The sequence below is a fragment of the Propithecus coquereli genome, unplaced genomic scaffold (genome assembly GCF_000956105.1).
Source record: "Propithecus coquereli isolate 6110/MARCELLA unplaced genomic scaffold, Pcoq_1.0 Scaffold70, whole genome shotgun sequence".
NCBI lineage: Eukaryota > Metazoa > Chordata > Mammalia > Primates > Indriidae > Propithecus > Propithecus coquereli.
This window is the reverse complement of record NW_012153063.1, coordinates 4,672,080-4,699,392: the sequence shown is the minus strand read 5'-3', so window position 1 is coordinate 4,699,392 and position 27,313 is coordinate 4,672,080. Positions and strand designations below refer to the sequence as shown.

The window sequence follows — 27,313 nt, the reverse complement described above, 5'->3', positions numbered from 1 at the left end:
CACACCCTTTAATTTATTTTATCTTCATGCTAAAATACCTAGAGTTCACAACTGTCTATTTATTTATTTTGGTTTTTGTTTATTTCATGAGTGTGTGTATATATGTGTACAACTAGATGGCAGATTATTAAAGTTATTAACCTGTATATCAATAAGGCTTAATTTTCTTAAAGACAATGAACATTTTATAAGAACTTGTTAATCCAAATGATCCTAATGGCATAAAATATTTTTGAGGGAGAGGTATATTGGTTAAGATATATGCTAAGCTGTCCTAACACAGAGACCTCGACATAAATATATAGAATTTATTTTTCTTTTGTTTAACAATCAAGAATTAGATATGCTTCACAGGGTTTAGCAGAGACCTGATGGCTTTGCTGTCCTCTAGGATGCTACCTTTGCTGTATTGCTGAGATTCACTAATACTTCATGTCATTTCCATACTTAATCATTTTAAGGACTTAATCATGTCCCAGTCATTTATAATGGCCAGACCCAGAAGTTGCACACATCATTTTGGCTCACACTTGGCTCACATTTTGGCTTCTTATCAAGGACTTCATCACATATAGTCAGACCTAACTGCATTTAAGACTGGGAAATAAAGTCTCTAGCTGAGCTGTCAAGGACTCAGCTAAAACTCAAGGAGTCCCGTTATCCAAAAAGTATAACAGAATGAATAGTAGGGAAAAATATGCAATCTGTTGAATTTGCCTCTTTGGCCACCCAAATATCCATGTACTTCTCGTACATAAAACATAGCAACTCTTCAAGTATGATAAGCCAAAGTCATATTCAGTGGGTGGAGTAAATTCCTTTCCATCAGGTCCAGATGTGGTTCTTCATGATGTGGTGACCTATAAATTGATAAGCAAGTTTTTTAACTCTCTTGACCTCTTACTGCTTGTATGTATGATGGAGAAGGGACAAGAAAGCTACAATAAAAGCTTCCATTGGGAAAAAAGAAGAATGGGATGGATATACATGACAGTTCCTGGTCCTTATAATAATAAGACTTATTGCTCTGGCAGTGGAACAAGATCTTACCAGAGCCCTAATTTTGCTTTCTGAGAGAAGCTCCCTTGTCCTTTGTCCCTGACTTTAGTCTTTGGGCATTATTCTTTGTCCATTATTCTTTGTGATTATATTTGAAGTGAGTGTTAGTTTACCCATATTGGAGGCTCCACTACATTCTCACCCTGCTTTCTGTTGGGGCAGATTTGGCTCCCAGGGGAAGTTTGTGTTAGATTTTTTGATAATAGAGTTCCCTCAGAAATGTAGGTTTCCATTCTGTTTTCCTCCAGTCAGCTATACGTGAAAATACCACAGCCACATATCTTATTTGGTCATAGTTGTTAAGCCTACAGACTTGTTAATTTACTAGTTATTTTCCTTAGACCATCCACTGTCCCTTATTTAATGACCACCTAAGTGTAATGGCTACTCTATACCTACACTAACAAAGCTAGAAAGTAAGCTAAAATTGATGAAGTTGAACAGCAAATAATTTAATAACCTGCCAAAACAGAACTTACCATTCTTTAAAGGAAGACCACAAAACCCACACATTCAACAATATAATATTCCTACACCTATAAGTATATGTATTTATATAAAACCAGCTACTAGACATTTATTTATATACTTATATATTAATATATGTGTCCAAGTATTAAACATGCAAAGGAGCAGAAGAAAAATCATCAGTAGAAACAGACCTGGAAATGACAGAGATGATGAAATTAATCAGCAAGGATATTGAAGTATCTGTTGTAAATATGCTCAAGGACTTAAAAGGAAAACATGAACATAATAGAGAAATTTAAGATATCATAAAGAACTATTGCACTTTCAGAAATGAAAAATAACAGTTTCTGAAATGAAAGCTACTTCAGCTTAACAGGAGAATAGACATTCAAAAGAAATGGTTAACAAATAAAAAAAATGACTGCTGACTTCTCACCAGAAGTTATGTAAGCCAGAAAAAAAAATGGAATGACATATTTACAGTGCTGAAAGGGGAAAAAAAAGTCAACCTAAAATTCTCTTCTCAGTGAAATATTTTTAAAAACAAGACAAAAATTGCATTTCTAAATAAGCAGAAACAGAGAAAAGTTGTCAGTATACATGCACTAAAGAAATTTTAAAAGATGATCTTTAGGCTGAAGGAAAACATACTGGGCAAAAATTTAGATCCACTCAAAGAAAAGAAAAATGGTAAGAAACAGTAAATGTGTGTGTCTAAAATTTGTAGAAACTAAACCACACATTTCTAAATAACTCAGGGATCAAGAAGAAATCACAAGCGAAATTATAAAATGTTTTGAACTGAATGATTTTAAAATGCAGCATGTCAAAATTTGTAGGATGTAGCTACTTAATTATTGAAGAAGTGTTATTAGGAAAATTTATGCCTGCAAATGCTCATATTAGAAAAGAAGAATGATGTAAAGTCTATGGTCTAAATGTCCCACTTTAAGGAGCTATAAAAACAATAGCAAGTTAAACCCAAGCAAGTAGAAGGAAAAATGATAAAGCATTGAAATCATTGAAATTATAAAGTATAAAAGCAATGGAGAAAATTATAAACTTCTAGCTAGATTGATCAGGAAGAAAATTACTAATAGGAAAGAAAAGCATCACTATAAATGTTCTAGGCATTAATAGATAATCAGGGAATACAGTTAATCCTCTGTATCCACAGGTTCTGTATCCACAGATTAAGCAAATTGAATCAAAATAAGGAAAAAATAAAAAATAATAATAGAAAAGATACAAATAAAAAATACAGTATAACAGCTATTTACATAACCCATTGTATTAGGTATTATAAGTAATCTAGAGATGATTTAAAGTATACAGAAGAATGTGTGTAGCTTATTTTCAACTACTACACCATTTTATATAGGGAACTTGTACATCTGCTGATTTTGGTATTCTGTAGGGTTGGTGGGGGTCAGATCCTGTAACCAATCCCCCGTGGATACCAAGGAATAACTCTATCCTGAATACCTACATGCCAATGAATTCAACAATTTAGACAAGAGTAGGCTAATTGCTTGAAAGACACAAGAGAAATATAAAACCTGAAAAACCTGTATCAATTAGAAAAATTGAATAATTTAAAACCTTCTCACATAGGAAACTCCAGGTTCAGATGGCTTCACTGATTAATTTTATTGAAACTTAAGGAATACATAATTCCAATCCTATATAAATTCCTTCAGAAAATAGAGGAGGAGGGAATACTTCTCAGCTCATTTTATAAAGCCAACATTAGCTTTATTCCAAAACCAGGCAAAGATATTGCAAGAAAACAGCAGATCCATATCTTCTTTGACTATCAATACAAAAAAAAAAAATCCTTAATGAAATAGCAAGTGGAGTCTAGCAAAATATATAAATACATCATGACCAAATGAATTTATACCAGGAGACAAGGCTGGTTTAATATTCAAAAATTAAAGAAAAAGGAGAAACAATATATCCATAGATACCAAAAAAAAAAAAAAAAAAAGACAAAGTTCAAATCCACTTATGATAAAAACTGACAACAAACCAGGAATAGATGGGAACTTTTTCAGTCTGGTAAAGGACATTTTCAAGAAATCTATAGCTAACTATTTATTTAGTGAGAAAGACTGGATGCTTTCTTTGCAATATCAGGAAGAAGGTAAGGATGTCCACTCACATGACTTATAATTAACATACTAGAGTTCCTTCCTAATCAGTGCAAAAAGGTAAGAATAATAAAGGCATCCAGATTATAAAGAAATAAGTCAAATGTCTTTATTTCCAATTGACTTGACAATATACATTGAAAATCCAGTGGTCTGTATAAGGAAGCTACTAAAACTCGCAAGTGAATTTGTCAGGGTCACAGTATATAAGGTCAAAATACAAAAATCAAGTGTATTTCTCTATTCTAGCATTTATAAATTAAAATACATAAAGGGAAATTTTAAAAAGTGTATAAAACATAGCTAAGAGAAATTGACAGTATGTGAATACACAGAGATATATACTATATACATTGATTGGAAGACTCAGTATTGTTAAGATGTCACCTGTCCACAAAAGATCTATAGATTTAATGCAATCCTAATAAAAATGCTAGTAGTTTTTTTGTTTTGTTTTCTTCTGTTTTTGGGTAGAGATTGACAGGCTCATTCCCAAATGTAGAATGGTCCAAATAAAAGAGTAGCAATGGAGAATTTACACTACTGGATTTCAAGAATTACTCTGACCTATAATAGTAGTATGGTATTTACATAAGATGTTGACATAGATAATAGATAGCTATCCAAATGGGTAGGGGTTGTATTTGTATGTGTATAGGCAACAAATAGAATATTCAGAGACAGTCTTATATCTATTATAGTGTTTTTCTACTATAATAGGTAGACAGATCTATTTGTTAAGGGATAATAGAATCTTTTCAAGAAATGGTTCAGAAACTGGATTTCCTGTAGGAAATAATGAATCTGGATCCATACCTCACACCATACACACAAACTAACTTGAATTAGATCATAAATCTAAACGCCAAAACTCTAAAACTTCTTGAAGTTTTAGAAGCATGAGAAAATCTTCATGACTTTGTGTTAGGGAAAGATTTGTTAATATTCAGAAAGAACTAACCATAAAAAGAAAATCTGATAAATTTGGCTTCATCAAAATTAGAATAATTTACTTCTCTAAATATACCATTACAAAGAGAAAGGCATGCTATAAACTGGGACAAAGTATTTCTAATAGATACAGTCTGATACAGAACATGTATCAACAACAAAGTAATCCAATTAAATATGGGCAAAATATTTGAATAGGCACATCTGTCAAAAAAAAGTTGTAATCCCTTGGGAAGCATAAAAAGCACATGAAAAGGTGCTTTATATCAGGAGTTGGAAAACTGCGTCCCAAGGAAAAATTCTGGCCCACTGCCTGTTTCTCTAAATAAAGTTTTATCAGAACACAGCCACACTCATTCATTTATGTATCATCTATAGCTGCTTTTGTGCTACAGTGCCAGAGTTGGGTCATTATGTCAACAAGTAGTACCAAGAGAAATTGTACCCGTCCATCTCTTAGGAACCTGGCCACACAGCAGGAGGTGAGCGGCAGGTGAGGTAGTGAAGCTTCATCTGTACAGCCCCTGCCTCCCAACCCCAGCTGTGGAAAAATTGTCTTCCATGAAACTGGTCTCTGGTGCCAAAAAGGTTGGGGACCACTGGTCGAGGTGGCCTCCACTCACAGATGTCTTTGCTCTGATCTCTGTTAGAGGTAGGAGCCCCACCTTATGTTCAGCATGTGGTGGTCTATGATCAGTTTAGCACAGTCCAGAGAGATGCAGGGGGGCAGTATCCTTAGTGGTCTGGCAGACCAGTCTTCTATGCTGTTTGGGAAGTCTGGACACTGAGTATGCTTCACATTCCTAAGGGTTTGCTGTTGCATTAGCTATGTTCTGATTGGTTACACTGTAAGTTATGTAAATAATTTGCATCATTGATTATATAAGTTGTTTACATAAAACATGTTTTGACTTTAGTATACAACAAGTGTTAATCTCCTTTGAGCAAGTTGCCATATATTTATCTGTAACTTGTTTACAACCGTAATTATTTTTGAGAAAAACATGTTTTCAAGCAAGGGAACATTTTTGGTGAGAAAGTTTGCTTACCACTTTTAAGCGTAGCAAACAGATTTTATTCACTTAAAATGTAGAATAAGTTATCCTTAACAGAAAATTTATTTCACACATTGAAAGTATGATTTAGTTTACTTAAATTTAATCTGGTATTACTATTTTTCTATGTTAGTATAATTTAATGTAGTATATGAGGATAAAAATGGTTTTTGTAATCCTAATTTCAGTATCAGAATATTCTTATCAGAAGTACAATAATATGAGCTCTATGAAAATTTTCTTTTTTCTCTATTATATTTGACCATTAGCTAATCATCAGTTTGATAGCCAAGCCAGATTGCATGTTATAGGGAAATTTTCCAACTGGAGCTTAAAGAATATGTAAGATCATCTTTGTTTTCCCTTTGCTTACTTCCACACCGTATTTCTGCAAGTCCTATCAGCTTTAAAATGTACCTTAAATCCATCCTCTTAGCTACGTATCTTCTTTATCTCCCCTACACTTCCCAGCCTAAGCCATTTTCATATTCATTAGTTTAGTCAGAATAGGCTATATATAAAGTCACAAATTAGTCTTCTAATCTTGGTGGTTTAACATAGCAGAGGTCTACTATGGTTTACATAAAGTGCAGTGTGGTTTGGACTATGATCCTCCTCAGTCTTATAACTATACTACCTGCACTAGTGGCTTTGAAGGTCCTCAGGTGGACTGGAAATGACAATGTCACTTTTCCTCACAGCCCACTGGTGAAAATTAGTCACATGACTCCAACCTAAGTGCAAATGAGGCTGGGAAATGTAGGGCAGCACATGAAATATTTGGAGACCACTATTTGTACCATACCCAGATTATTATAGTTACATTTTAATTGGTTTCCTTATTTTCTCTCATGTCCCACCATGATGCGTTCTCTACTTAGTAACCCAAGGGCCTGGAAAAAATTTTTTGTTACTGCCTTGCCAGTAGTTTTCATTTTGAATTAAAGTCCAAAGACTTTATCCTCACCTGTGCAAGTTACTACATGCTATGGCCCTTGCCTCCCTTTCTAATTTCATGATTGGCATTTAGTGTTACTAAATATTATCCATACTATCCATGTATTTTGAATACACTAGCGTTCTCTTTTATTTTGTCAGTAGTTATAAAAATGTGATTTTTTTAGAAATGTCAAATTTACAAAATCACAATGTAAACAATAAATAATACCAACAGAAATCCTACTTTATATGCTATCGTCAGTCACAACGTATGAAATCAGAATATTTTTTAAAAATATCCTTTTGGAAACATTGATATAATGTAAAATCCTATTTTAAGGAATAAATTCTCTATAGCAAAGTTACAACAATTGCATTCTGTTTATCTGACAGCAAATGATCTCTTAGAATAAATGTTTTCTCTAATGTTCCATTATAGTTACATGCATTTCTAAAAATTAATAAACTTTATTTTTTAGAGAAGTTTTAGGTTCACAGAAAAATTGAGTGGAAAGTACAGAGAGTTACCATATACCTTTTGTCCCCAGAAATGTACAACCTTCTCTACTATCAATGTGGCACACCAGAGTGGTGCATTTGTTACAATTGATGAACCTACATTAACACATCATCATCACCCAAAGTCCATAATTTACATTAGGGTTCACTCTTGCTGTTGTACATTCTATAGGTTTTGACAATAAATGCATTTTTAGATACTTTTTTGTGACATTTATATGTTTTGTAATTAAGTAGTTGTTGCCCTTCAGTTATACCTTCAATTTCTGTCATGTTTTCCCTTGGAAATCTGCATCTCCTAATTAATTTTCTCTCTTTCTCTCTCTCTCTCTCTCTCTCTCTCTCTCTCTCTCTCACCCCACCTGTAATCCCAAATAATTTTTTTCTAGTTGGAATGGTTGAAATATTTTCATCAAGTAATTAATTTGTAATCTCACAAACTATATATTAGAGCAGTGCTTTGCCATACGATAGAGGAACTAGGAGGATTTAATTCTTATTTTCAAATATGCATGAAAGGATTTATATAAATTCTTTGTGATCTCTGGGTTGTAAATCCTAGGAATCAGGTTTCTAACAAGTTCTTTATCTTAACAAACATCTCAAGACCTATATATTTGTATACTTATTTGAAATGTAGCAGAACATTCATATTTTTAATAATTTTTGATAATTTCCCTAAATTGATTTTAAGTATTTAATTAGCTAATAATGATGCCTGTTTTAGCAAATGAAAATTACATATAGTAAATTTGAGTACACTACAGTTTGTTATGTGGATTTAGATGTAGTACAGTTCAAACAGCTTGTCCAATATTGACACCTACTTATGTATAAAAATCTCATGTAGCAGTGTTTATTTACAGGTGTTAGTATCGTTATTCATGTTTACTTTTCTTTCCTGGCCCATCCCTATTTAAGCTCTTCAGTATTAATAAAGTACTAAGTAGCAGAGGGATTATCCTACTACACGATGTGTAATACTGAATAAAAACAGGTATTTATGGGCTGGAAAGGTAAAGAAATTAAATCTTTTTTTTTTTCCTTATAAGAAGTCAATCTGCCATTCTCCCTTTGTATAATTAGATGTTTTGTAAAGGAAATTGGATTTTATGATAGAAGTCAAGGAAGTTATTAAGCAGTCTCTGTGAAAACTTGATTGCCTCTGTGCTTTGACTGACAGTGTTTGTCTTGTTCACAGTAACCGTAGTACTGAATGGAAGTGGCTTGTAGACAGAGCAAGAGTTGGCAGCCGATGGACTTGGCTTCAAGCCCAGATTTCAGAGCTCGAATACAAAATCCAACAACTAACAGATATTCACAGGCAGATTCGTGCCTCCAAGGTATTGTTGTGTTTTAGTTTTGATAAAAATTGTTACTGTTTTAGTTCCTTCTCATTTCATCACCCAAAATAATTGTTAGAAGATTTTATAAAAATGTACTTAGTTTATGTTAAGATTTTTGATATATTGCTATAAATTGAAGCCATCTTTGTAATGCCTTTGTATTTAACCAAGATCATTTTATCATGCTTTTTGAGAAATTCAGAACTTCCTTAGGATTCCAGTTAATAGAAATAATATACATTTTTTTTCCAAATTTTTTATTATGATAAAGTATATATAATATAAAATTTATCATCTTAACAATTTTTGAGTCTACAGTTCAGTGTTAAATATATTCATAACATTAAACATCCATCACCATCCAACTCCACGATTCCTTTCATATTTTAAAACTGAAGTTCTATATCCTTTAAATAATAACTGTCCATTTCCCCTTCTCCCTAACCCCTGGCAACTATGTCTGTGTCTATGATTTCGACTATTCTAAGTACCTCGTATGAGTTGGAATCATAACAGTATTTGTCTTTTTGTGACTTACTCATTTCACTTAGCATAATGTTCTCGGCTTTCACCCATATTGTACCATATATTAGAATGTCTTTCCTTTTTAAGGCTGGATAATATTTCATAATATGTATATACCACATTTTGCTTATTCATTTACCCACTGATGGACACTTGGGTTGCTTCCATGTTTTAGCTATTGTGATTTTGCTATAAAACATGGATATAAAAATGTCTCTTTGAGACCGTGTTTTTAATTCTTTTGGGTATATACTCAGAAGTGGAATTGCTAGTTCTTATGGAAACTCTATTTTTAATATTTGTGGGTCCACCATACTGTTTTCCACAGTGGCTATACAAGTTTACAATCCCACTAACAGGGAGAGAAATTTCTAGTTTCTCCAAATTCTCACCAATATTTATATTTGGGCTTTTTTTTTATGGTAGCCATATGAATGGATGTGAGGTGGTATCTCATTATAGTTAGATTTGAATTTTCCTGATGATTAGTGATTTTGAGCATCTTTTCATGTGCTTATTGGCCATTTGTGTATCTTTTTTGGTGAAATATCTATTCAAGTTTTTTACCTAGTTTTTAATTCAGTTGTTTGCTTTTTTCTTGTTGAGTTTTGAAGTTCTCTAAATATTCTGGATATTAATCCCTTATTAGATATATAATTTGCAAATATTTTCTCCTATTCAGTGGGTTGCCTTTTTACTCTTTTGATGTTATCTTTTGGTGCTCAAATTTTAAAAAATTTTTTTAAGTCCAATTTTTTTTTCATTACCTATGCCTTTGGTGTCATATCCAGGGAATCACTGCCAAATCTAATGCTATGAAGCTTTTACTGTATGTTTTCTTCTAATGTTTTTATACTTTTAGTTTTAACATTGGTGTCTTTGATCCATTTGGAGTTAATTTTTGTATGTGGTGTTAGGTAAGGGTCCAATTTCATTTGTTTGCTTCTTGAATATTCAGTTTTCCCAGGATCCCTGGTTGAAGAGACTATGTTCTTTCCCCACCACATGGTTTTGACACCTTTGTCAGAAATCATTTGACCATTTATGTGAGGGTTTAATTTCTGGGTTCTTTATTCTATTCCATTGGTCTATGTATCTGTCTTATGCCAGTACCACACTCTTTTGATTATTGTAGCTTTTTAGTGATTTTTGAAATCAGGAAGTATGAGTCTCCCAGCTTTATTTTTCAAGATTCTATTGGCTATTTGGTGTCCCATGGAAGTACATATGAATTTTAGGGTGGGTATTTCTATTTCTATAAAAAGAGGCATTGAGATTTTTATAGGGATTGCATTGAATCTATAGATTGCTTTGGGTAGTATTGACATTTTAGCAATATTAAGTCTTCCAATCCATGAATGTGGGATGTGTTTCCATTTATTTTTATCTTCTTTAATTTATTTCAGCAATGTTTTATGGTTTGTACCAGTCTTTCACCTATTTGGTTAAGTATTTATTATATTTATCCTTAAGTATTTTATTCTTTTTGATGCTATTATAAATGGAAATTTTTTGTAACTTTCTTTGGGATTGTTCATGTTAGTATGCATGACTTTTCTGTGTTGACTTTCTATCCTACTACTTTGGTGAATTCATTTATTAATTCTGACAGTTTTTGGTGGAATCTTTAGGGTTTTTAATGTGTCAGATTATATCATCTGTAAATAGAGATAATTCTACTTCTTCCTTTACGTTGGAATGCCATTTATTCTTTTTCTTGCCTAATTGCTTTGTCTAGAACATCTAGTCCCGTGTTGAATAGAAGTGGTGAAAGCAGGCATCCTTGCCTTGTTTCAGATCTTAGAGGAGAAAAACTTTCAATCTTTATCCATGGAGTATGATATTTTCACTGTGAATTTTTCATATGTGGCTTTAATTCTGTTGAGGTAGTTTTCTTTTATTGCTAGTTTGTTGAGTGTTTTTATCATGAAAAGGTGTTAGATTTTTTCAAATGCTTTTTTTGCATCCATTGATATAATCATGTAGTTGGTTTTCTTCCCCCCTTCATTCTGTTAATGTGATTGATTTTTACATGTTGAGGCATCCTTGCATTCCAGCAGTAAATCCCATTTGGTCATGGTTTTTAATCCTGTTAATATGCTGCTGAATTTTGCTAGCTAGTTTTTGTTTGAGGATTTCTGTACGAATGTGTATAAGGGATATTGATCTGTAGTTTATTTTCTTGTCTTTGCCTGGCTTTGGCATCAGGTTAATGCTGGTCTCATAGAACGAGTTAAGAAATGTTCCCTCCCCTTCATATTTTTAGAAAAATTTGAGGGAGATTGGCTTTTGTTTTTCATTAAATGTTTGAAGGCCAGCCATGGTGGCTCACTCCCATAATCCCTGTGCTTTGGGAGGCCAAGGCAAGAAAATTTTGTGTGAACAAGAATTCAAGACCAGCCTGGGCAACATAGTGAGACCTGGTTTCTACAAAAAATTAAAAAATTAGTCTGGCATGGTGGTGCACACCTGTAGTCCCACCTACTCAGGATGCTGAGGTGGGAGAATAGGAGCCCAGGAATTTTAGGTTACAGTGAAGTATGATCATGCCACTGCACTCCAGCCTAGGGAACAGAGTGAGACCCTGTCTCTAAAAAAATTTTTTTTAAATGTTTGGTAGAATTCAGCAGTGAAGCCATCAGGGTCTGGGGCTTTTCTTTATCAGGAGATTTTGATTACTGATTTAATCTCCTTAATAGCTATAGATCTATTCAAATTTTCTATTTCTTTGTGATTTAAGCTTGATAAGTTTTGTGTTTCTAGGAATCTGTCCATTTCATTCATGTTATCTGATTTATTGGTGTACTCTTGTTCATAGTACTCTCTTGTAATCATTTTTAATTTCTTTAGAATCAGCAATAACATTCTCAGTTTCATTTCTGGTTTTAGTGATTTGAGGCTTCTCTCTTTATTTTCTTAGTTCATCTAGTTAAAAGTTTGTCAATTTTGTCGACCTTTTCAAAGAAACCAACTTTTAGTTTCAGTGATTTTCTCTATTGTTTTTCTGTCCTTGTTTTTGTTTATTGCTACTCTAATCTTTATTATTCCCTTTCTTCTGCTAGCTTTTGATTTAAATTGTTCTTTTTTTAGGTTCCTTAATTTATAATATTACATTGTTAATTTGAGGTCTTTTTTGTTTTTTAATGTGTTTATAGCTATAAATTTCCTCCTTAGCACTTTTTCACTGCATTCCATAAGTTTTGCCATGTTGTATTTCATTTTCATTCATTTCTAACTATTTTCTAATATTCTTTGTGATTTCTTCTTTGATCTATTGGTCGTTTAAAAGTGTGTTGTTTAATTTCCACAAATCTGTCAATTTTCCAGTTTTTGATTTGTGACTTCATTCCATTGTGGTTAGAGAAGATACTTTTTATGATACTTTCTTGTTACATCTCTTGAGATTGAGATTTAATCTGTGGCCTAACATGGTCTTTCCTGGAAAATGTTCTATGTGCACTTGAAAATAATTTGTATTTGGTGGTTTTGGGGCAGAATGTTCTGTATATTTCTGTCAAATCCAGTTGGTTTATTGTGTTAAGTCCTTTGTTTCTTTACTTATCTTCCATCTAGTTGTTCTGTCCATTACTAAGAGTGGGTTATATAAGTATCCAACTATTATTGTAGAACTATTGATTTCTCCTTTCAGTTCTATCGGTTTTTGCTTCATGTATTTTGATGGTGTGTTATTAGGTGTGTAAATGTTTATAACTGTCATATCTTCTTGCTGCATTTAACCTTTTATTAATATATAATGTCTTTCTTTGTCTCTTGTAGACTTCTTTGATTTAAAGTCTCTTTTGTCTGATATTAGTATCACCACCCCTACTCTCTTTTGATTACTATTTGAATGGACTATCTTTTCCATCCTTTCACTTTCAACTTATTTGTGTCATTAGATTTAAAATGAGTCTCTTCTAGATAGCATAGAATTGGATCATGTATTTTTATCCATTCTAATTTCTGTCTTTTGATTGGAGAGTTTAATCTACATTTAAAGTAGTTTAATTTACATTTAAAGTAATTGCTGATATAGATAGACTTACTTCTGTCATATTGTTATTTGTTTTCTATATGTCTATAGCTTTTTTTTTTTGCTTAAAGCTAGAATCTCACTCTGTCACCCAGGATGGAGTGCAGTGGCATGATCACAGCTCACTACAACCTGGAACACCTAGGCTCTGGTGATCCTCCTGCCTTAGCCTCCAGAGTAGCTGCAACCACAGGTGCATGCCATCACACCTGGCTAATTTTTTTTATATTTTGTAGAGACAAGGTCTTTCTGTGTTGCCAGGCTGGTCTCAAACTCCAGGGCTCCAGAGTTCCTCCAACCTCAGCTTCCCCAAATGCTGAGATTACAAGTGTGAGCCACTGTGTCTAGAGCCTTATAGTTTTTTTGTTACTCATTTCCTGCATTACTGTCTTCTTTTGTGCTCAGTTGATTTTTTGATAATGAAATGTTTAAATTTATTTGTCATTTCTCTCTGTATATATTCTGTAGCTATTTTCTTTGTGGTTACCAGGAAGATTACATGTAACATTATAAAGTTATAACATTATAATTTGAATTTAAACTAGCATAACTTCAATAACACATAAAAACTCTGGTCCTTTACAGCTTTGTTTCCACCTCTTTTGGTTGTTGGTGTCACAGAATTACATCCTATACTTTATGTGTTCCAAAAGAGAAAATAATAATTATTTTAAGTACATTAGTCTCTGCCAAGTGTAGTGGCTTATGCCTGTAATCTCAGCTGCTTGGGATGCTGAGGTGGGAAGATAACTTGAGGTCAGTCCTCATCTTTAAAAAATTTTTTAAAAAATTAGCCAGGCATTGTAACATGTACCTGTAGTCTCAGCTGCTTAGAAGGTTGAGGCAAGGGGATCACCTGAGCCCAGGAGTTCCAGGATGCAATGAGCTATGATTGTGCCATTGCACTCCAGCCTGGGCAACAGGGAGAGACCCCATCTCTAAACAAACAAACAAACAAAAATATATTAGTCTCTTAACTTATGTAGAAAAATGTGGTGTTATAAACCAGTGTATGGCAAGACTAGCTTTTAGACTAATAATTTTTTAAAAGGTGCATTAGCCTCTTAAATAATTTAGAAAACAGAAAGTAGAGTTAGAAACCATTCTTAAAATAATACCATCTTTTATAATTGCCCATGTATTTACCTTTATTGAAATTTTTATTTTTTCATATAGCTTCAAGTTACTATCTAGCGTCCTTTCATTTCACTTTGCAGGAACTTCCTTAAGCATTTCTTGCAGTACAGGTCTAATGGCAACTAACTCCCTCAGCTTTTATTTATCTGAGAATGTATTGATTTCTTCCTCACTTTTGAAGGACAGTTTTGCCAGATGTAGGATTCTTGGTTGACAGTTTTTCTGGTTTTTCTTTTTCTTTTAGTGTTTTAAATATATTGGCCCACTGCCTTCTGGCCTCCAAAGTTTCTCATAAGAAGTTGCTGATAATATCATTGAAGATCTTTTGTACATGTTTCTCTCTTGCTGCTTTCAAGATTCTCTCTTTGTTTCTGTCATTAGACAGTTTGATTATGTGTCTCTGTGTGGTTCTCTTTAGATTCATCTTGCTTGGAGCTCTTTATATTTCTTAGATGTTTGTTTTCATGTATTTTATCACATTTGGGAAATTTTTATCCGTTATTTCTTCAAATATTCTCTCTGCCTCTCTTTCTGTTTTTGTTCTGGAACTCCCACACGTGTATGTTGGGCCACTTGATGGTATTCCACATGTTCACTTTTCTTCTACCTTTTTTTCTTTCTGTTCCTCAGACTTGATAATTTCCATTGTCTTGTCTTCAAGTTCATTGATCTTTCTTCTGCCTACTTTCAGTTATTGTATTTTTAGCTCCTGAATTTCTCTGTTTGGTTTTAATTTTCATGAAGCCCGATTCCTCACTTTGTTTTATTGCTTATGCTTTTCATGTTCTATCTGAGAATCTTTGCCTACCCAAAGGTAATAAAGACTTTTCCTTTGTTTTATCTACAAGTGTCTTTAAAGTTTTAGCTTTTATTTATGGGTCCATGATCCATTTTGACTTAATTTTAATTTATGTTGTGAGTTAAGAGGGTCAAATTTCACTCCAGTGGATGAATTCCTGATTGATTTTCCAAATAGATATCCAGGTATTTCAGCACCATTTCCTGAAAATACCATCAACCCTCCTTTGCATTACCTTATCTTTGTAAAAAAATCAATTGGCTTGTTTCCACATCTTTGCAATTGTGAATTGTGCTGCTATAAACATTTGGGTGCAGGTGTCTTTCTTATACAGTATCATTTGGTCTTTTGGGTAGATGCCCAGTAATGGGATTGCTGGATCGAATGGTACTTCTACTTGTATCTCTTTAAGATATCTCCATATTGCTTTCCACAGAAGTTGCACTAGTTTGCAGTCCCACCAACAGTGCATGATTGTTCCTATCTCTCCGCATCCACGCCAACATTTATTGTTTTGGGACTTTTTGATAAAGGCCAATGTCTATCAATACATGAGTGGATTAATAAAATGTGGTATATGTATACCATGGAGTACTATTCAGCTTTAAGAAACAATGGTGATATAGCACCTCTTGTATACTCCTGGATAGAGCTGGCACGCATTCTACTAAGTGAGGTATCCCAAGAATGTAAAGACAAGCACCACATGTACTCACCATCAAATTGGTATTAACTGATCAACACATAAATGCACATATAAGAATAACATCTATTAGATGTTGGGCAGGGGGGAGGGGGGAGTGGAGAGGAGGGAGGAGGGGACGGGTATTTGCATACACAAAGAGTGCAATGCGCACCACCCGAAGGATGGACATATTTGAAACTTGGACTTGGGGGGTTGAGGGGGTATGGGCAACATATGTAACCTAAACATCTGTACCCCCATAATATGCTGAAATAAAAAAAAAATCAATTGGCCATATATATGGTGGGTTTACCTTTAAACTTTCTGTTCTTTTTCGTTGATTTTTAAAATCTATCTCTTCCTTTATGCCAAAATCATACTCTCTTGATTACTGCAGCTTTATAATGAGCCTTGAAATTGGGTAGAGTGAGCCTTCCAATTTTGTTCTTCTTTTTCAAAATTGTTTTAGTGATTAGGTCATTTCATTTCCATGTAAATTTTAGTATTAGCTTGTTAGTGTATACAAAATTTTCTTCCAGGATCTTATTTGAGATTGCATTGAGTATATAGATATATTTAGGGAGAATTGACATCTTAACAATGTGGCATCTTTCAATAAGTAAACAAGGATTATCTCTCCGTTTATTTAGATCTTTCATTTTTCTCAGAAATGTTTTGTAGTCTTCAGTGTATGGTGTATAGGTTTTTTACATATTTTGTTAAATTTTCCCTATTCATTTCGTGTTTTGGGGTACTATTATTAACAATAGTTTTTTTTTTAATTTTTTGTTCTTAGTCTTCATTACTAGACTTTAAAATACATTTGATTTCTATGTATTCACCATGTATCCTATGATCTTTCTAAACTCACTTGTTTGTTCCAATAATAGTAACTTTTTTATAGGTTTCTTAGAGTTTTCTATATTCATGACTATGTCCTCTTTGAATAAGATATGCCATCTCTGTCTTCTGTAGGCCTTTTATTTCTTTTTAATGCCTTATTGACATAGGCTAGGAGCTGTAGTGCAATGCTTAATCAAAATGATAAGTGAAAAATCCTTTTCTTATTCATAATCTTAGTAGGAAAACATTCAGTCTTTCGCTGTCTCTTTCGGTCTTTCTCTTCATTTCTACCTTTTATTTCTTTATCCATCAGATAAACTATTATGTTCAATATTGTACATAGGTCCTAATATTACTCTTGATGATGATGATATAATGGCAATAAATTATAATGTGCTTAAAATACATGAAGAACTGTTTTAAGCAATTTATATGAATTATTTCATTTAATACTCAAAACAACCGTAATTGGTAGGTATTGTGTCCTTTTACAGATAAGGATATAGGGAACAGAGAGAAAGTGCCTTACTAAAAGCCAGAAATATTAAAATAAGTTATAGAACTTTCCTTTGTGATAAATGTATTTGTAAATAACTAATATAAGGGAGAAAATGAATGTAATGAGAAAAGTATGGATATAGTGCTGTGGGACTTCTGATTAAGGAAAAGTCCTGGAGGTGGACTTGAATGCTTGGTTCAAGAGTAAATTGATCAGATTCTATTTAGAGAACCTCTCTAGAACTATATTGCAGTAAAGAACATACATTTTTATTTTTAATAGTACCTGTCATGATAACTATGTGCATGATAGACTAATGAAGAAAAAGTATACCACAGAAATGCTTTCTAGCAGTTCTAGTATATAATAAACATTAGAACAGAGTAACGTATAATGCTAACTCTGGAGGTAAATATCAGCGAAATACCTAGAGAGAACAGAGAATTACCAAAGAGATTGTACTTGAAGAAAGAGACAAAAGCCATCTATCCTCAAAGACTACCTCAGGATTTTTTTTTTTTTTTTTGAGACAGAGTCTCACTGTGTTGCCCGGGCTAGAGTACCGTGGCATCATCCTAGCTCACAGCAACCTCAAACTCCTGGGCTCAAGCAATCCTCCTGCCTCAGCCTCCCGAGTAGCTGGGACTACAGGCATGTGCCACCATGCCCAGCTAATTTTTTCTATATATTTTTAGTTGTCCAATTAATTTCTTTCTTATTTTAGTAGAGACGGGGTCTCGCTCTTGCTCAGGCTGGTTTTGAACTCCTGAGCTCAAACAATCCGCCCGCCTCGGCCTCCCAGAGTGCTAGGATTACAGGCGTGAGCCACCGCGCCCGGCCTACCTCAGGATTTTGAGTATCATGATCTCTTAGGGCGTATGGTTTTTGAAGAACAAAGGATGTCACTTGAGGTGCTTTTTCAAATCACATTTGTAGCAATTACCAAAATTTGCGTCCCCCAACACATACACACACACAAACACACACACAAAGGCATAGGAAAATATTGGTGGGCAGTTATGTTTTTAATAACTTCCCAAGTTATTCTGACTTCAGCCTTTCTCTCCTTTTCTTTATTGATCTGCTATTTCCAAGAAAGGAGAAAAATGTTTGATTTATAGGAAATGTGATAAAAATTAATTTACTCACACATTGATTGTCAAGGTCTTTTGGACATTTTTGTTGATATGTCCTGAAGGAGTTTGAAATATGAGATATTTTAGAAGGGAGGTCTCTGAGAAGATGTAGATGGGAGATTATTTCAGTGAAAATGGCTATTAAAGCTATGTTATTATATTGCAGCAATTTTTAAATAAAATTCATTCCTTATTCCTTCCTTCCTTATTTTCTCCTTTCCCTCCCTGTTCCCTTCACTTTTTCTCTTCTTCCCTTTCTCACATAGTCAGGTGCCTAATATGTTTAGGAAATACAGTGATGAAATAAAACTTACGGGGTTCGTACATTTTCAGCACTTCCAGTCTAATTGGGGTAAAAATTGAGCAAATGTTACAGAGATAAATGTTGTTTTAATTCCAACCCAGGGAAATTTTAGCATGATATCTCACTTGCTTAAAAATGCATTGTTTCCTGAAAATTATAGGCTACTTGAAACTCTAAGTGTATTTTCCCATAGAAGCAATAATATAAAGATCTCATGCAATCCCATGAAGTTTTATTTAATCTAAAAATTGCTGAATATCTCTTTGTAACTTTGTTTTTGTGGGAAACTTTATTCTCCATGGTAATACTATAGATAACATAATATTGTAAGGTTGATAGGAATTGGTCTGAAAAGAAAAAGCTGAGAAGGGAATGGATCAGAGTTCTTGAACCATGTGGTTAGCCTAGCCCCACCTAGGGCCTACCCATCAAAAAAGATTAATAAGTTTTAGGTTCTATCATGAGTTTATATTCTGGTAAAGGAGATAAAACATGTAATGGTTGCAGCATAGTATAATATATCCAGTAATACATGTTTTTAGTAAGATATAAAAGTGGCATAGAGAGAATACTTAAGGATAAGAGGATCAAAGAAAACATCAAGAGAAAGGTGGCATCTCAGTATGACTTTGGACAATAAATAGTAATTTTTTTGATGAACCAATGGAACTAGAAAAAGGCATTCCTTAAGAGTTTGCAAGAAACAACATAGTCAGTTTCATGATAGATAAAGTAGTATGGTATTCTAAGGAGCAGAAAGTTTTCTATTTTGGGATGCTAAGAGAAAAGGAGTAGAAAATATTAGTTGTAGAAGAACAGGAGAAGTTAGGAAGTGATAAATACTGTTTAATGCCTTATAGGAATTAGTGATAGCATCTTGTAGGAAGGTGGGTAGTAGGATGGACATAAAACCTTAGGCTTACACATTCTATCTTTTAGATTTGAGGCAACCATGTTCAAGAATAGTTTCCTGATGGAAGTTTAATATTAAATTACTGTAATTACTTTTTCTCATTGTTCACTATTATCTTTACAGGGGCCTTCAGCTGTAGCGATGTCCAGTCCTTTCAAGATCACCAGTAATCTATCTTCTTTGATGGTTTTCTTTAAAGGATATTACATCACACACATTTTTTAAAATGGCAAATAGAGTTCTAAGAATGAGTCAAATATAAAACAACTTGGAAATTCCTAAGAAAGTGGGTTCCCAGTTAAATTGATGACTAAATTTTATATTTTCATCTAGGCAATTTGATTCACAATCCTTTGACTTGAGAAAGGATATTTTCATATTCTGTATATTCTAAGCAATACTACATATTTAAACTTTTTTAAAAATTTGATTTCATGTTTATATAATGTCTATTGGAATAAATTGTTTTAAGGAAAGACATACAAACTTCTCAGTAATAATTTATATGGACTTACTTTTTTCTTGATTCAGATTAGGTATGTACCTGGCCCTTTGTTCCCTTAAAGAATCATTTTGCTTAAATTTTTAGAAAGGAGTAGATAGCAGTTATTAGCAACATCCTTTGGTTGTTCTTAAATTAGCTTTGTTGACAAATTACAAATTCCCGTATTTCCCCTTTTTTTCCCACTTTGGCTTTCCACTAAGACAACAGATTCTTCTCTCAAATTGAAATACTTTTTCTTGGGAGAACACTTGCTATCCTATATAAATGGTCTCCTTCTTGGGTTTATTTTGTTATCCTGTAATAGGGTCTCCTACATTTTAAATTGTACCTTTTGTGTGTTTTAAATTTTATATTTAAATTTTTGCTTAAAGTTAGTGACTTTAGGTGAATAATAAAGATGTTGCTGAGGCAATTGTTTATTTTTTCACACAATGTTTCTCTATGAAGACCCTGAGGGTTAGAGTGAGAGACCTCACTAGTGTTATAGGAACAGTTGTCTTCTCTGGAACAGTTGATTTGCTTTCATCTCATGCTAGAGTTTTCAGTTATCTCAGTTATTGTAACTCATTTTTTCTAAAAAAAAAAATCATATCTTTGTTATCCACTTTTTTTATCTATCATTTGACTATTCTTTTACTAATTTTTTAAGAACAGAAACTAACTCTTTGTCCACAAAGGATTTAATCTTTATCCCTTTCCTCTGTTCTTGGCTATAGCCGATCATCATAGGCCACTCTTCTTACATTCTAAGAGTTTTCCAAGGTGATAGTTTAAGGGAAAAAGTAGATTATGAAGTTGACTATGAATGTCTCCCTGATTGAATTTTTAAAATATCATTCTTTATCGAGCTAACTACAGCAGGCTGCCTACTTATGAAAAAGTAATATTCAAAAGGTTTAGAAATTGAGCTTTGAAAGTCAGAATAGAGTTTTCCATAGAAGCAATATTATAAGTATGGGTTATGAAATCAAGCTAATCTACAGCATAGCAGCCTATAATATAAACTGTAATTAAACCAAAGATAATTGTAGTTAAATCGATATGGTAAAAGCTTGTGTTTCTTTTGCATGCAGGTACTTGTGAAAGACCCAGTGGGAGACTTATAGAAATTTTGAATGGATACTTTCAAGAGCCTTAAAGATTGATGATACTGTATCTATCATATCTAATTTAATTTTTAAAATATCAACTGAAACAAGACTTCTTTTAAATATGTTTCTTCAGATTTTTTGACAGCAATATTTGTACATTCTAAGAAAACAATCATTGAGATCAATAATTGGATCCCCTTCTCTTTGGAAAAGTCAGCAAACTAGCACTATTTTAAATGTAAATTTAAAAAGCAATAGTGCATATACTACTTTTACCAAAAATATGTGTTTAACACGATAACTGAATATGTCCTCTCTAAAGTTACATATTCTCTAAATTATATAGTATAAACTAAAACTTATATATAGCACACTATCATCTATAGGCAGTTTCGGTCTAATAAATAGGACTTATATACAATATAGGCTGGCCCACAGCAGTCATTTAATTTGTTCTGTTCTTGAAATAATGTACACTAATGTTAATATTTTAATCCATTTTTCATTATAAGAATATAATATTTTAGCCACATTAGGAGTTTTATACTTTTCCAATTAGCCTATAGGAGTTTATTAGAATTTTGCGAATATATATATGTTTACTATATTCTTTTGGGGGGAAGGCTGCTGAAAGGGATAAGAAGGGAAGAAGTTTTATGATGAGAACTGACTATGAAACCACTAAGATCATGTCTTTGCACTCCTTTTTTTCCTTTCTCTCCTGTCTCCATTGCCTCTGAGGAACCTAAGGTTCAGAACAGTTGGAGTGAGCAAGCTGAGGAATATAGGAGAAAGCTAAGCAAACAAGTTGAAAAATAAGTATGTGTGTGAGTAGGAAGCAGGACCTACAGAGGCAACTAGTTCCCTACTAGTTCCTTACATTATATTCCCTCAGTTCCTTACATTTCAGAAAATATCCCATCAAAGTTTAAAGCCTGTGTCTTTATTATTAGCACAGCTACCCTGTAGGTAGCAGGAACTTTGATTGGCCTAGATAGTACTGTTTCTCAGTGGGGTGCTCCTGCCCATGGTTGCTGGCTGGCAGCAACAGGGGCAGGGCTTCTTAGGGTATTCTGAAAGAAGTTAGTATAGAGTTAGATTATTGTTTGGATATTTGTAAATTTGGTATTTTAATTTATAAAATTGGGAGTGCTGAAATATAAAACTCAAATATAAATGCTGGTGACCAAAATACTGGAAGATTCTATTAGGAAATATTCTGGATTTCAGTCTGAAATCTCCATATTCTGAGTATAATAAGCCTTTAGTTTTATTTTAAATGTGTCATGCTTTTAATACTAATAATTAAAACCAACTAGAAAAAAACTTGCATATATGTAAGTTAAGACAATATTTTATAAGCCCAATACATCAGCCATACATGTTATTTTACCAGCACATGTTTTCAATCAGCCAATTCTTTACAGAATTAAACTGGCTTTCAAGTTTATGTTTTCTGATTTTCAAGGGATAATAAGAAGCATAATTTCAAGTGCCTTGTAGCATCGAAGGTGATTTAGTAATCAATTTGTTTTCATTTCAACTCTCTCATTGCTGTTTGTCTAGGGGATAGTGATCCTAGAAGAATGTCAACTTCCAAAAGACATCTTGAAAAAACAAATACAATTTGCAGACCAAGCAGCTTCGTTAAACACTACAGGGAATCCTCAGGTTCCCCAAGAGTGTCAAGATCCTTTACCAGAACAAGATTTTGAAATGTCACCAAGCAGCCCTACTTTACTTCTTCGAAACATAGAAAAACAGGTAACGTCAGAGTAGGGTGTCAGTGATATGAAATGACTTTTCATTGGTTTTATAAACTATTCAAATAAACATCATTATATGCGTGTCTTTCTGGAATATGGGTTATTGAAGTTGGCCATTTGACATTAAATGCAATTAAAATATTTGGTATATGACTGGTCTTTATTATAATATTGATTAATTAAAATTATATAAATATGTAAAGTATTGGTAAGATAACTATAGGGTGATAATCATTTACACTAGGGTTGGAAAATCTTTTTTCTAACAAACTTGCCTATCATTGGACTTTTTTCAAGGGGAGAGAACAATGGTAACAATTAAAAAACAGAATGGTTGTTTGACTAGTTTATTGATTGGGTTTTTAGTAAAGGATAATATTGGAATATGGGTTTCATCATAAAAAATGATTATGTAAATGGAAAGTCAAAGAAGCCTATAACAATTACTTTGCTTCCAAAGCCTTCCCTGGTATCTAAATCCTACTATGGATAACTCCTCAAGTTTAATTATTCTGGCCTATCTATCTTATATCTATCCTTTTAAATCAAACAATTTATTTTTATTTAGATTTTGGTGGCTTTTGAACAAACCTAGCTTTCTAGGAGTTTGTTGTTGTGACTAGACTGAGTCTGGCAGAGCATATCCATTCTTGACCATAGCTGCATGATTACATTGTTCCTCTAGGAAATGATAAAGATTCGTGCCTGCCTGCATCTAATTTTCCTGGATTTTTTTTAAATACCAGGAAATAATTAAATACAGGTTATTGTCTTATTCCTGGTAAATCAAAATATGATGTAATTTCTTCTACTACATATTTATTAAAATTACAATTGCCTAGGGTTTTCCTTACTTGGAATATGTAATCAAAACACCTTTATGAATATTTTGTAATTCAGAAAGTTATTTGGTAATCATCTGATGTGAAATTGTAATGCACTTTACTATATAAATGATGTTTTGAATTAGTTTTGGTTATATTCTCATATTCCCACTTCCTTCTTTCTTTTCCCTCCCCTCATCTCATAGGATCAATCCTCTTTCAGTTTGCCCCTACGTTGTTTCACAATGCAGGGTAATTTATTTGCTTATTCTGTCAAATCTACTTTCTTTACCTATAGGTCACTACTTATTCATTGGAAAATATAAGCTGATTAAACTAATTCTTCATACAGTACAATTCTAGAGGGATTTTCATTTCCAAAAGAGATTGCTTGTACCTTTTTCTTTCTCCTTGGAAACCTAGGTTTTTGGTTAGACTTGAGATAACTTAAGAACTATCTCATTTGTGGATCCCAGTGAAAAGTGAAATTGCTAAGTCCTTTGTTAAAAACAATTATTAAGAATTTTAAAGACAGTGACAGCAGAGCACTAAGCAAGCCTAGGACCATTCTCAGTGCAGCCTTACGCACAGGTCGCACACCAATGAAGCTGGCCCTGGTTAGCATTTTAGGTCTCATTGCTGATGGGAGTGTCAGAGGCTTTTGTAGTGTAGGGAAGGAATAGGAGTTGTGAGAGCAACAAAAATGGCTCGACATAGGGAGAGTAGAAGAAAAAGATGCAGAAAAGGGGAGCAGCAGTCACTTATAGAGGTTATTAATAAATTGCCTACAAATAGGTTATTTGCTCTTGAGATGTGGTGATACTACTTTTATAGGCCAATTTTTAAAAACTTAAGTTGTTTTCAGATACTTGTAGAGGAAGACAGTCTAGAAGTGAGTTAAGTGGTAAGGGTGGCAAGTCCATTATTGCACATAGTTTTCTTAAGATAATCTATTGATACATAACTGTTCACAGATAATCCTTTGACTTGATTAAAGTAGTTTTGTTAGAGTTGGAAGTTAAAATATAAAGGCACTATTAAGTTGTAGGCTGATAACATATTTAAAAAATAACCTATTGATTCGTAGTATTAATATGTGCTTGCATTGTTAGATAATATATTTTGCTCACAAATTGAAAAGTATCTTGTTTATAGTATTTTAGTTGATTTAAAATAAATTTCACTGCTGGTATATTTACTTTAAAAACCTTGTTAAGTATTTTGACTTAAAGTTGATTAGTTTTTGTTTTCAGAGTTCAAATTATGCTTCTCTAAATTTTACTTTTCTTTTTTGAATTTTTACTGTGAATTTCCTATCCCACATATAGACTCAGGTATATGAGATTTTACTGGGCCACTGTAGGCTGGTTATTAGGGTAAAGCTAGGGTTGTAATGGTGTCCTTCTGGGCCAATTATTCAAAAATACCTGACCAGCGACCTCCAGTGGCTTAAAAGATTTTAGATGTTTTTGGAGACGGAACAATGAGAAGAGAGTTTCAGTGTTTCACACTAGAAAATATGAGATACTTCATAAATTTAATTGTAAAATTAAACTAAGGAACACTTGCTAAATGGATGAAGAATATTTGTATTGATAATCTTGAAAATGAGCTTTAATCTAAAAAATTCTGAGTAATAATTTTTAAAATGAAGTCATTAGGTGCATATTATCTCAAGAAAATAAATGGTGAAAACATTTCAGGGTCTTTCTCATGAAAGACTTTTTGAAGGAATAAAATATCTGGCTTAATTCTATTATATTTAGTCTCATTATTTCTAGTAGCATATTATTAGTTTCATACAAATGAAGTGTCCAAATAATTATTTCATATATCCCTTTATTTTATAATAGAATATCTTACAGTCAATGAAAATGGCAAAATAGGTCTATATATATTTAAAATATAGTCACTATATTAAGTGAGAAAACCAGGTTTTATAAATTGTTGTGGCATGATTTAATTAAAAGTGTGTTTATGTGTTATACATACGCTCATGCTCATATATATATACTCCGAAAACTTAGTCTAGAGGGAGAAATATATACCAAAATATTGGCAGTGTTTTTTTCTTTGAAGTATGATTACAGTTGACTTTCTTTTAATCTTTTAAACTTCTCTATATTTTCTAGTTTTTCTACAGTGAACATGGATTACATGTATAATGAAAATAGTTGTCATTCTTTTGTAGAAATGTTCTATTTCCATTTATGTGGACCTTATTATATTTGTTATTGTTTTGAGAATAATTTAATATTTATTACATATATTTAAGTTTGGGATAATGGTCAATGAAATCTTAAGTGCCCAAGAAACCCTGATATTTTTGAATTAGGAAAACTATTGAGAAACAGTGTAGTGCTAGATTTAGACCTGAATTTGAATCCTACCTCCTTTTATTACCAACTATATAACCCTTGCTCAAACTCCTTAATCTTTCTTTCTTTGCTATAATTTACTAATCTGTATATAGTAATAATAATAGTGATATCAGAAGCTCTAATATTATCTACTTTGCAGGTTAGTTATACAGAGTGGAAATACTCTATGGTTGGTGCCTGGTATAGTTCCTCGCACATAGTAGGCACTTAATACTTTATAGCTATGATTTTTTAATTATTAAATTGGCTGCCTCAAGGAAAATATTATATATGCTATTAGCTGGGTTCCAATGTTTTAGATGATGAGATGGATAGGTAAAGGAACTATAATAAAAAAGGATATGGAAAAGGATGGGAACTTAAAATGTAGATTTGTTCATAATAAGTGGAAAAATTAGTTGTGTAAATCATCTTTGTAGACTAAAATATGTACTAAAATAAAAACATTTATATGTTTCATGAGAAGTTAAACACTTAATCGGTACTATAGGTCTGAGAGTTAACTCACATTTCTTGCTTAGCAGTAGTAAAAGGTTGACTGTTTCCTTGCAGAGTGCACAGTTGACTGAGATCATCAACAGTTTGATTGCCCCTCTCAACTTGTCCCCAACTTCATCACCCCTCTCCTCCAAATCCTGTAGCCAAAAATGTCTGGCTAATGGCATTTCCAGGAGGTAGGTATCAATGGGATAGTTTTGCTTTTAAATTTGGCTTTGTATTATTTTATTTTGTTTTGACCTTTTATGTATTATACTATTTTTTTCTTCTATGTTAAGGAGTACTACAGTACAGTCAATAGACCATGGGTAAATTTTTAGATAATATCAAACTTATATAATTAAAGTAACTATATACATAGAAATGAAGGAGAAAGCTTTCCAGGATGTTTTATAATATTTCTAAAAAAGAATAACAATGATAACATTTGCTATAGAAATACTACCTTATTTACTATACTTTCCACTTTGTATCTTTTGTGTTTTTGAGCTCCATGCTGTCCTTACAATGCATTTTGAGAGAAAATGACCCCAGATATAGTCTGGGGACAGAAGATTGGTAGATATCACCAATAAAATTCAGCATAAGGGCCAGGCATGGTGGCTCACATGTATAATCCCAGCACTTTGGGAGGCTGAGGCAGGAAGATTGCATGAGGCCAGGAGTTCAAGACCAGCCTGGGCAACAGAGCAAGACTTGATCTTTACAAAAAATAAAGATAAATTATCGAGCTGTGGTGCTGCATGCTTGTAGTCCTCGCTACTGGGGAGCCTGAGGCAGGAAGATTGCTTGAGCTCAGGAGTTCGAGGTTACAGTGAGCTGTGCTAGCATCACCACACTACAGCCTGGGTGACAGAGCAAGACTCTATCTCTGACAAAAA

At 33.0% G+C, this 27,313-nt stretch overlaps 1 protein-coding gene across 1 annotated transcript in view; it reads left to right on the top strand.

Moving 5' to 3' along the window:
• The window catches only part of KANSL1L (KAT8 regulatory NSL complex subunit 1-like), a 151,685-nt gene that overhangs the window by 28,972 nt on the left and 95,400 nt on the right, over positions 1-27,313 (top strand). Inside the window, 3 exon segments of the mRNA XM_012661214.1 lie at positions 8,349-8,490; positions 22,530-22,727; positions 26,487-26,608. Coding sequence (XP_012516668.1) covers positions 8,349-8,490; positions 22,530-22,727; positions 26,487-26,608 — 462 coding nt within the window.